General features: G+C 41.6%; 1 protein-coding gene across 2 annotated transcripts in view; it reads right to left on the bottom strand.

Annotated features, from left to right (window-relative positions):
- LOC103177855 (phospholipid-transporting ATPase ID) overlaps positions 1 to 10195 on the bottom strand; it is a 44273-nt gene extending 34078 nt beyond the window's left edge. The window contains exons 1-4 of one of the 2 annotated variants that reach the window (XM_042335414.1): positions 9925 to 10195; positions 4144 to 4222; positions 2707 to 2765; positions 968 to 1081 (exon numbers count right to left, since the gene is read on the bottom strand). In XM_042335414.1, coding sequence (XP_042191348.1) covers positions 968 to 1081; positions 2707 to 2765; positions 4144 to 4186 — 216 coding nt within the window. In that variant the 5' untranslated portion in view covers positions 4187 to 4222; positions 9925 to 10195. Of the gene's footprint in view, positions 1 to 967; positions 1082 to 2706; positions 2766 to 4143; positions 4223 to 7256; positions 7278 to 9924 lie in introns of those variants that run through there. The other variant, XM_042335419.1, reaches the window with a different exon arrangement.
- Positions 10196 to 11043: the final 848 nt, after the last annotated feature.

Consider the following 11043-nt stretch of genomic DNA (forward strand, 5'->3'; position numbering starts at 1 on the left):
TAAAAAAACTAAAGCATTCTCTTTATTGTTGGAAGGCCATTATTTTTCTCAGGATTGGCTCAATTGGTTGCACTCTACCACTAAATCAGAAGGTTGTGGGTTCAAAACCCACGTTACGACTTTGAGCTCACAGTCCAGGTTGACATTCTGGTGCAGTGCTGCAGGAACACTGCATTGTCAGAGTTGCAATCCTTTAGATGCCACTTAAAAACAAGGTTTCATCTGCCTGTTCAGGTCGATATCAAAGCTCTATTATTTGGAAAGAGAAGAGAGTTTCTCCTCGTCGCATTATCAAATTAGTCACTCATTCATAGTCGTGTTACTGTGTGCAAATTGGCTGCCATGGTCGCCTACAAAATACACAGTCAAACTATACCAACTTCACTGGTGGGTTGGCAGTACCCCAGGACACTGCTGATAACAGACCGATCAGCCTGGTTCAGCTGGCAGAACTTAGATGGGCAAATTGGGGTAGGGATTCTTCCCACTCAGCTCCTGTTAACCCTGCAAGCGAAAGCCCTGACAGGTAGGGTGATCTTAGCTGGACAAGCTAAGACAAGGAAGCTTGCCAGATAGTTTTTTATGGCAAGTTATACAGTTTGGACTGGTTAAACTCCATCAGTACTCCAAAATACTCTGAGGGTCTCCCCAAGCCTTGGCTTTTCCCAATCCATAGCTGCCACTCTCTGGAAGCAGGTAAGCAGGATGCATTCCTCTAAAGAGAGAGTATGCCATTCCATTTCAGACCTGGAAATGTCTGTGTGTAGATAGCATACGTGAAACTCTCCATCTGGTTTGGATACTCTTAAGTAAAGTGATGGGTTTCTGCATGTGTCAAGTGACAACAAAAGCCAAAAAATATATATAAATAAAAGTGATTATATGTATACATATAAAACTATTAAACCCAGATGTTTTTAAAATAGCAAGGTGAACATAAATTGAAAGAAATTAGAAAAACACTTACCTGCAAAACCAATAAAAATAAAAAATAAGCATTGGCAATTCGTTGGAACTGTTCAAACAAGTTGACTGGCAAAAATGTCAAAACGTTGTATTTAGAGGTTTTAATGAAATTTTTCTGTGAATGAAAAAATGAAAACTAGGTAAGTGCATGCAACTTAGTTAATTCTAAAATATGTAAACTTTTTTCTAAAAAAACAAAATTACAAGAAATATGGAAATATAAACAGGTTCGTGGAGTTCTGTAGCTCAGTGGTTAGAGCACTCGCTTTGCAAGTGAGAGCCCTGAGTTCAATTCCAGGCAGGGTGAAACCTTGGGCAAGTTTCCTTACTCCACACGCCTAATAATAATCCCTCCAAAACAAAACAATAATAAATTGGTCATTTTCAATCTACGACTGTTTGTGGGACATTGCTGTGCGCAATTGGCTGCCGCGTTCGCCCACAAATATACAGTCAATTCACTTTACAGTGTGTTCTGTGAAGCGCTTTGGGACGTCCTCCCGACGTGAAAAGCGCTATATCAAATGCAAGGATTATTATTATTATTATTATATTATTCATTTACACATTTTGATTCAGATTAATTAATTGAATAATAGGAAACAGTTTCATTAGAGTTCTTCTCTGCACTTAAGGTGTTAGGATATGACTTGCCCTCTTACATTGGAATGACCAGAATCGTATGCAATGCTGTACAATATACGAGGATGGCTTCTGGACATTTTAACTCAACTGATTTGCCAATATTGTCCAACATGATGTTGTTTAATTGCTGTGTATTTTGTCAGCCTGGCTCAATTGGTATCACTCTCGCCTCTGAGTCAAGAGATTGTGGGTTCAAGCTTGACATTGGGACTTAGAACTCATATAGTCGAGGTAGGCTAATACTCCAATGCAGTACCAGGAGATGTCATTCTTCAGCCGAGACATTAAATTGAGGTCCCATCTGCCTGTTTGGGTGGACAGGCAGATGGGGATTAAATATCTCACGGCACTATTCAAAAAAGGGAGGGAGTTTCTCCTGGTGTCCTGGCCAATAATCACCCAATAAAATTGATGATTCACTTCATGGCTATTTGTGGGTCATTGCCATGCACAAATGTGGCTGCCGTGTTTTGCCACAAAACATTTCAATTCACAGTATATCCTGTGAAGTGTTTTGAGATATCCTCCCGTTCTGAAGAGTGCTATACCAAATTAATTATTATTATTACTGTAAACTGCTTGGAATATATTAATCCCTCCACCTTTCCCTCTCCCTCCCCACCTTCAAATCCCGTCTAAAGACCGTCCTTTTTGATCGTGCTTACGGTCACCTCACTCTGTCTTATGTCCGACTCCGCCACTGTGAAGCACTCCGGGAAGCTACTCCGCGTGCAGGGCGCTATATAAATGCAAGTTGCTGCATATTTACAAAAAAAAACATTTGTGGCATGGTGACTGAGAAACTATAAATATGAGTTGAACAAATGTTACTCGGAAGATGATAGCACTGTTATTCATTCTTGGATGTCGTTGAGCATGAATGCCCAATTAATATCCAATCGTCACTCTCGCCTGTGGGTCAGTGGGTACAATATGGGTACAATGCCCCATATTGGGCATTGTAGTTCTTAACAGAACTTACAGAAAATTAGCTTCAAAATTAAGGCTGGTTTTGAGAATGTCCAAATTCTGTTCAATGAAATAGTACGTTAATAGAATAAATCTACACCCATTTGGAATATTACTCAGTCTTACCGGATACTCAAATTTCTGATTGTATTCTCTGTCATTTGCCTTTAATTCCCTGTCTTGGGCTGCAGAGTAAAATAAACAACAATTAAATGCAGAGTAAAATAAACAATCATTACAGGTAAATAAATACAACTAAACTGAGTTCACTTCATGCTTTGTAACTTTCTCATCATGTTATGGAACCATAGAAATTTATGGCACAGAAGTCATTTTGCCCACCCTGTCTGTGTCAGCTCCTTTAAAAGTAATGTGTTCAGTCCCATTTACCTGCCCCACACCCTGCAGTTGATTCCTTTTAAGATATTTATCTAGTTCACTTTTAAAAGTTAATATGGATTTTGCCTCAACTATCACTCCCAGCAGGGCATTTCATTTCCTAACTACTGCTCACAGTCACCATTCCTCTCTACTCTTTTTTACTTTCTCCTGTGTCACTAACCCAGAACAAAGTTATTGAGTTATGTGTGATTTCAGTAGTGGAACTTCCCCCAACAGGTGTTGTTTCTAGGGAAAGTTCCACTGCTGAAATTTCATTGCATTTATTATTTCTTTCTATTGTAGATCCCGAACCTTCTGAGTTTTATTTGAAAGCATTAACCTAGAGTTAAGCCCTTTCTGTTCCCTCCATGTGGGTAAAGGCACTACCCATTAGCAATAGTCACAAGAGATGTGGGAGCTCACATGTCCCCGATCTGTCCTAAGACCATGGACCTTTCTGCTATGATTTGTCTCTGGTTTGGTCTGGAGACTCTTAAGCATAGTGATTTCTGTATGTCAGACACCCAGTTGAGCAAAAAAAGATTTATCTTAGTGCTCGTGATTAGAGAGGCGGAAAAGCAATAAGACTGTCAGCTCCTGATTAATATCAACAACAACTTGCACTTATATAGTACCCTCCACACAGGGTAGCATTGTAGGGGGGGAGGTGGCCATAAGCACGGTCGAAGAGGAAGATTTTCAGACGGGACTTGAAAAAGGGGAGAGGGGGCAAGATAGAGAGATCGAGGGAGAGTGTTCCAGAGATATCCAGGGACAGACAGAACCCCTTCCCTTTCAGGCACTATATAAATGCAATTTGTTGATATTCTTCTTCTTTCAAACCAATTTTGTGATCCTGTTGCAAGCGGTTAATTGATGGGCTGAAGCGTGTGCAGCATCGTAGCATTACTCATCTTAGTTTTTTTGTAACCTGAACAAGTCATTTAGCCTAAAAAAATCTCTAACTAATTGTTTTTAGATGTTATTAGCCTGAATTTCCTCTTTGTACCAACTGCGTTTGAAATCAAGCCTCCTTTGGATTTTTGCTTTGCCCTGTCTCTCCCGAAATATAAACTTATGCAGTATCCTAATATCACTATAGTCCTATTTCTTAGCATTCTGTGTAATCCCACTCCACTGTTGACTAAACAAGTGCTATAAAAATGCATGTTCTTATTTTACCTATCTGTTTGGGCTTCTTTGAAGTTATATAAAGGCGCGACATCCCAAAGGTTGTTTAATCTATAAATCCATGGAATGTCTGTTAAAGAAGAAACAATAAACACAATTATAGGTTTAAAAAACAAGATTGCACAATGGCAGGTATAAAAGCACTTTGAACAATTTAAATGTTAAGTGTTAAATTAGCAATGCAAATTCCAATGTACCATGGTCACTTATCACAATCAATAAGATATTGTAAATGAAATCATTGTAAAGCTGAAATAATCAGTTAGCAACAACAAGGTTACATTTACATAACGTCTTTCACATTGGGAGAATGTCCCAAGGTGCTGGGTTAAGAATCTAGACAGGTGGGAAATAAGGCACTTTTCAGTCAATATGAAGTATACCACTGATTGGAAAATGGCAATGGCAATTAATGGCAATTAAATGCAATTAAATTAAATGGCAATTAAATCTAAAAAATTTCCAAAAATGTGTGAAGAACAAGTTCCTGGAGAGTAAAGTGGCTCAGTTTGTGAAGACTGACTTGGCAAGAGCTCATTCATAAGATCAGAACCAGCAGAAATTCTTAAAACTATGCATTACCAGGAAACCATTAGAGACTGTTACATTATGATAAATTAGTTACTAGGTCCAGAAAAAAATGCTATTATAAAAGTGTGGGATAACTGCACAAGCGTTTGCTAATATGAATTCCTGGTTAGGGCGCAACCTTAGGCAACTTTCCTTGCTCCTCACACCTCTGTTTACCAGCTGTTAGTTTGCCACAATCAAGGGAACTCACAAGGGTTTGACTCCAACCAGGCTTGTCGAGAGATCAGAAAAGTATTCTGATCACATCTTACTTTGACTCTGAGATGTCTTATAGTTAATGAGAAATCCCAGATGATGGAATACAATAAAGAATTGTTGGACTGATGCCCAGATGATAAGTAGATCTGATGAAGCAATCATTTATATAGGCAGAGACAGAGAAATATTGTATATATAGATGTCCTGTAACAATCGATAAGCATTTTTGAACATAATAGGGGCAAATTATGCCTATTAAGACCAGGTTTCATTCTGCCTAAATGACACTAAAGCTGCTTTCAGTGCACTACATGTTAACTTAAATATCTCTGCAAATAAAATAAATTATTTAAACACATTTTTCTCTTCCACTGTCATTATTAGTATGGGAAAATTACAGATAGAGAAAAACAATTTAAAATAAAAAAACCTTGTGTTTTAAGGAGGTGCTAAAGAATAGCCAGGGAATATTCTACATTGGGCAGGAAAAAATAATAAAGAATCAATGTTAGGCCATTGCCTTTATCAGTCTGAGTCTAATTGGTAATGGCCAAATTCTCATGCAGAAGATATGTGGTCCAGCAGAGGGCATCACAGTAAAAATATATATCTACTCAAGAAGAAACATATGTTAATAAGATTAGTGATATTATTATTACTAGTTCAGATAAATATGGACTATATACACGTACTGTGCATCAAATGGACTGTCACCTCCTCAAAAATGTGTTTGAGGTTGGTCAAACTACACCAACTATTTCTGAACCCATGTCAGCTCTCATATTTTTGAACAAATAATTCTTCACTTCTGACAATTGCCAGTTATCTCAGTCATGCTAGTATGTCTATCGTTGTCAGGTACAGTTCTGGCACCTTTCTGGATTATGGGAACAATATTTGCTTCCTTCCATCCGGTTAGAACCTCCCCAGTGATGATTAACTTTCACAATATCTGGGTGACGGGGTTAAACCCTGTCACTGCTTGTTACGGTTATTGGTTCTCAACCTATGTGTAAAGAAGTTACTTGGTAAAAGGTGCCACAATCAAGAAAACTCACAAGGGTTGGACTCCAACCAGGCTTGTCTAGGGAGAAGCAAGAAGAGTCTGGATGTAAAAAGGTAGATCTTCCTTTTCAAAAATAAACCTTTCTTTTTATTGTTAAAACTGTTGAGCAAGTTTTGTTTCTGGTCGTAATCCACATCTTCCTACAAATAGTGTCAGAAGTGGGATCGCCTTCGGCTGCAGACGAGCAACTTTTGGCCTTTACGACCTGTGACTTGTACAATAAAAATAAAAGAAGCCTGATTGGAGTCCAGCCATTGTTAGTTCCCTTAATTGTGGCGCATTTTACCGAGTCACAAAAAAACCCAATACACTCCTTTAACATTGGTTGAGTGTCAATAATCTTAAAAAGCAGTGACAGGATTATCCCCCTTTCAGACCCTGCAGGGGCTGCACAAATCTCCTTTGTCCCTGAGTACCTGGAGTTGCCAATCAACTTTGCACACACCTCTCCTCCCACTTCGAACCCCTCCAGTCCAGTTTCCGCTCTGCCCACAACACTGAGACTGCGCTTGTGAAAGTCATAAATGACATCTTCTCTATCTGTGACCAGGGCTCCCTCTCCCTCCTTGTCCTCCTGGACCTCTCCGCCGTGTTCGACACAGTCGATCATGCCATCCTCCTCCACCGCCTTTCCTCCGTCATCCACCTCAGTGGGACCTCACTCACCTGGTTCGAGTCCTACCTCACAAACCGCCAGCAGTACATCTGCACAAATGGCTTCTCCTCCCGCTCTGACCCGGTCACCTACGATGTACGGTGTCAGCCTGCCTGTCAGATCTCAGGGGCTGGATGAGCGCAAATTTCCTTCAGCTGAACGTTGGCAAGACGGAAGCCATACTCTTTGGCTCTCGTCAACATCTAAAATCTCACGGGTCTCACCTCCTCCACCTACCTGACCTTCCTCTAAAACTCTCCGAACCTGTACGCAATCTAGGCATCAGGTTCAACCCCCAATTATTCTTCCTCCCCACATCCGGTCCCTCACCAGCACCGCTTTCTTCCACCTCCGACGCATCGCCCCCCTCCGCAAATACCTCTCTGAAAGCCGCTGAAACCCTAGTCCATGCCTTTGTCACCTCTCAGATGGATTATTCTAATGCCCTCCTCGCTGGTCTCCCATCCACTATCATCCATAAAACTCTGCCGCCCGCATTCTCACACGCACCAAACTCCGCTCCCCGATCACCCCAGTCCTTGCCAGACTGCACTGGCTGCCTGTCCCAGAGAGGATTGACTTCAAGATCCTCACCCTTGTATTCAAATCTCTCCACTCCTCTGCACCCCCCGACCTCTCTGACCTCCTCTCTCCTCAAAACAGTACCCGTTGCTTCGTTCCTCCGGGTCTGGCCTCCTCCTCGTTCCCCGAGTCCTCCGCTCCACCCTCCGCGGCCGTGCCTTCAGTCACTATGCCCTGAGGCTCTGGAACTGCCTTCCTCACTCCCTTCATCTCACTCCCTCCCTTCCTATTTTCAGGTCTCTGCTGAAGACCTTTCTTTCCAACCGCGCCTTTGGTCACCTTCCTCCCCCTCCCCCTGGCTCGGCGCCAGGATCCGTTACTGTAAAGCACTCTGAGACGCCGTCCGGCGTGGAGGGCGCTATATAAATACAAGTTGTTGTTGTTGTTGCAGTTGATTTGATGATTTGAAGCTCCTTGAGTTTATCTTGAATCTCAGCCTCACTTATACTGTATGATTACAACAACAACAAAATTACATTTGTTTTGCGGCTTTCACTTCGGAAGGATGTCCCAAGGCGCTGGACAATCAGTGTTTCAGAACCGAGCTGGGGGTCAGCATCGGGGAGGGTGGAGAGCGGGTGGGGGGAGGGGGGGGTGGAATGAGGGTGACCGAATGCACAGTCGATGAGGAGGGTCTTGAGAAAGGTCTTTAAGGAGGCGAGGGGGCGAGGTGGATGGACTGCAAGTTCCAGAGGGTGTGGGCAGAGTGTCAGAAGGACCGCCCACCAATGGTGGGGCGGGCTAGACTGGGGACGTGGAGCAGGCCGGAGCCCGCTGAGCAGAGAAAGTGGGCAGGTTGGGTTAGGGTTAGAAGGTCACAGAGGTAGGAGAGAGCAAGGCCGTGGAGGGCTTTGAAGGTGAGGACCAGCATCTTGAACCGTATTCTCTGTGTGACAGGAAGCCAATGGAGGATGGGGGTGATGGGTTGCAGAGCCTGGTGTGGGAGAGGACACAGGCTGCAGAGTTCTGGATGAGCTGCAGCCTATGGAGGGAGGAGTTAGAGAGGCCGACAAGCAGTGTGTTTGCATAGTCCAGCCTCAATATAATGAAGGTGTGTATGAGGGTTTCAGCAGTCTGTCAAGGTTAACTGCTCCAAGTTGTTACCTGCAAGAAGGGCGCTACATAAAGTTGACAATTGCACACAGCAGTATCCCACGAACAGTTGTGGATTAAGTTTTTGTGTGTGTGTGTGTGTGTAGGGATTATTAGATTATTAGATTATTCAGAACCCTCTCCCGCACCAGGCTTCGGGAACCTATCACCCCCGTTCTTGCCCGGCTTCACTGGCTCCCCATTCCTCAAAGAATTGAGCACAAAACCCTCGTTCTTCCCTTCAAGGCCCTCCACGGTTTTGCTCCTCTACCTCTCCAACCTCATAACCCATATCAGCCTGTCCGCTCCCTCCTTTCGTCAGACACCGGTGCCTGCTTCAGGTCCCCTGCACTTCCCGGGGGGGGGGNAGTGTAATTTGTTGTCATTACTCCCGGAAAGCGATGCGACAATCAATTAACAAGCGGGTTCCTACTAACTGTTAGGTAAACAGAGGCGTGTGGAGTAAGGAAATTTGCCTGAGGTTTCGCCCTACCCGGGAATCAAGTGAAATTGAACGCGGGTCCTCGCTTGCAAGGCGAGCGCTCTAACCACTACGCTACGGGACTCCACTGTGCTTCTAACTTTGCAAATTCTTTCTTTACCAAAAGTAAAATTTAGTCAACCTCATTATGACATGGTTGTCTGGGTCTATAAGGGCAGACCCCCACTCCCCCCGCTCCCCACACACACTGGATTTAAACAAAGACAAGAAAAGGCAGATTTCTTGGTAGATCCCGCTGATCTCACGTCCTGCTTACTGCAAAACAATGTCAGCGGTATTTCCTGCACATGTCTTACGAGGAGACGCAACAAAAGATAAAGTACTACTTTACTTTAAGGACACCATATAAGTAAAAGTTGTTGTTCAGCAGTCTATGTCGTCTTTCTAAGTTTGGAATCCTGTAGTTTAGTGGTTAGAGTACTCGCCTCACAAGCGAGAGGACCTGGGTTCGATTCCCAGGCAGGGGGTACTTTGTGATGGCATCTTTTATTAATATAATAATACTTGCATTTGATATTGCGTCTTATCACGTCATTGAGATGCCTCAAAGCGTTTCACAGAATATATTGCAGAGTTGACTGTATACTTTGAGGGTGAAACATGGCAGCCAATTGCACACAGCAGAGTTCCACAAACAGTGGTGGATTGAGTGACCAAGATTTTTTTTTGGAGGGACTCTGGAAAGCGAACCTCCAATCACTTAACGATCGGGTTCTTACTTACTACTAGGTAAACAGGTGTGTGGAGTAAGGAAACATGCCTAAGATTTTGCTCTGCCCAGGAATCGAACTTGAGTCCTCTTGTTTGCGAGTAGAGCGCACTAACCACGACACTATGGGACTCCACAGGATGGGTAGGGTACATGAGGGAAATTGAAAGAAATCAATGTACCAACTGAATAGAACCCCATAACAATTTGCACTTGATGCTATTTTTAAAAATGTCAAAACCAATTAATCAGTGTGGCATTGACGATTGTTTGAAAAACACAAGGTATTTTGATGGTTGTCTTCAATTATATTGAAAGTAACATCTCTACCAACCTGGCAGCTTAATATTAAAAAAAAAGAAAAATAATTTCCTTACCTTCACATCAATCCCAATTGTATTTTGCAGCTTGTACCTTACTCAGTGGTAGTTCAAAGAAGAGGAAGAATGCTTAATAACTCCAAACCTTAATAATGCAAACTATGTCGTCTGTTACTGCCACCAAACACTAACAATCAAGTACTGTATGTCCATATTCTAATAAATTTTCATCAAATGTTGGTTTAATTTGTAAGCTATGTTCTCAAATGGAAATAGGAATAATATACATATATATTCAGGTAGTTGAAAGGCTGCGTTTGAACTATTGGCTGGTAGGTACACAAAGCAATGTTAATGACGAGGTGGGTGGAACATGGTACAAGCTAGCACTCAGCAAATAAAGTAATTGATCGTTGGACCTGTTTGCCCATTATATCAGGTGTGCAAACACCTGAAAAAACATTTGTTCAATAACTGCTAAGTTTAGTCAGTCCACCAATGCTGAACGTTGGAAAGAATACAATACAAATTTACATTTATATAGTGGGAGAACGCCCCAAAGCGTTTCATAGTCTACTGGGAGCCCAAGCAGAATGCAATTTGTGCACTATTCCACAATTTACAGGACACAATTCTAACTGATCAAAAACTACAATCAAATCAATTAAATTCTGGCACTACAATTGTTAATATTGTACCATATAAAAACAATGCTGAGAACAAAACTAGACCAATAGTTGGTACAGAAGGCAAAACTGCTGATAAATTATAGTTGCAAAAGAAAATTTACTTCTAAAATATCAAATAGTGGTTTTGTAATTGTTTAAGAATTTATAAAGAAATATGAAGCATATCACATTGTTGTAAAAAGAAAAATTAGGATCAGACTCTAGCAACAATAAACAATTGTAAGTGGACAAACAGACAGTAATAACACATAGAATGCAAATGCAACTTTCCACTCAATTAATATGGGGAGAAATTCACCTGGATCTATTTAGTTTAATCTATTCAGTTTGTAGCATTTGTCAAATTCTTAAATACAGTCTTAGTTTTTAAGCCAATTTTTTGTAAGTTCTTTTAATTTTTTTTTAAGAACAGAAAACCACATTTGAAGTTAAGACTGAATTCAACAATTTGGCAAATTGTACATTCTCTAAGATGATTAAATTAGAT

This window comes from Callorhinchus milii, unplaced genomic scaffold (assembly GCF_018977255.1).
Source record: "Callorhinchus milii isolate IMCB2004 unplaced genomic scaffold, IMCB_Cmil_1.0 Scaffold1, whole genome shotgun sequence".
NCBI classification, from domain to species: domain Eukaryota; kingdom Metazoa; phylum Chordata; class Chondrichthyes; order Chimaeriformes; family Callorhinchidae; genus Callorhinchus; species Callorhinchus milii.